Genomic DNA, 703 nt, shown 5'->3' on the forward strand with positions numbered 1-703 from the left:
CGGCGGAGGCGGGGCGGCTGTCCCCCCGCCTGCCCGCCGGCTCCCTGTCGTCCACCCCGCTCAGCACGCCCTGCTCCTCCGTGCCTTCCTCGCCCAGCTTCTGCGCTCCCAGCCCAGGTGGGCAACCGGCCCCCGGCCCCCCGGCTACCACCGCCGCTTCCCTGGGCTCCAAACAGCAGCTGGAGGAGCTGTACTGGATGTCGGGTTACCAGCATCACCTCAACCCCGAAGCTCTCAACCTGACGCCGGAGGACGCGGTGGAGGCGTTGATCGGTGCCCCTCACCATCATCATCATCACCACCAAGGGTACGAGCCCTTCCGACCTCAACCCTTCGGGGGTGAGGAGCTGCCGCCGGCCGCCCATCACCATCCCGGCCATCACCATCATCATCATCACCACCTACGCCTGGAGGACCGGTTCTCCGACGATCAGCTGGTGAGTATGTCCGTGCGGGAGCTGAACCGGCAGCTGCGGGGCTTCAGCAAGGAGGAGGTGATCCGCCTCAAGCAGAAGAGGAGGACCTTGAAGAACCGGGGCTACGCTCAATCCTGCCGCTACAAGCGGGTCCAGCAACGGCACATCTTGGAGAACGAGAAATGCCAACTGCAGAGCCAGGTGGAGCAGCTCAAGCAGGAGGTGACCCGCTTGGCCAAGGAAAGGGATCTGTACAAAGAAAAATATGAGAAGTTGGCCGGCCGGGG

General features: G+C 64.7%; 1 protein-coding gene across 1 annotated transcript; it reads left to right on the forward strand.

The window, feature by feature from the left end:
- Nucleotides 1–2: 2 nt before the first annotated feature.
- Nucleotides 3–698, forward strand: MAFA (MAF bZIP transcription factor A; the record flags this gene model as incomplete). The annotated part of the gene is made up of 1 exon (XM_017746655.1): nucleotides 3–698. A coding segment is annotated over one exon (696 nt), but the record flags the coding sequence as incomplete, so codon positions are not given.
- Between the last annotated feature and the right edge of the window lie 5 nt (nucleotides 699–703).

Source organism: Corvus brachyrhynchos, unplaced genomic scaffold, assembly GCF_000691975.1.
Source record: "Corvus brachyrhynchos isolate BGI_N302 unplaced genomic scaffold, ASM69197v1 scaffold89, whole genome shotgun sequence".
NCBI lineage: Eukaryota > Metazoa > Chordata > Aves > Passeriformes > Corvidae > Corvus > Corvus brachyrhynchos.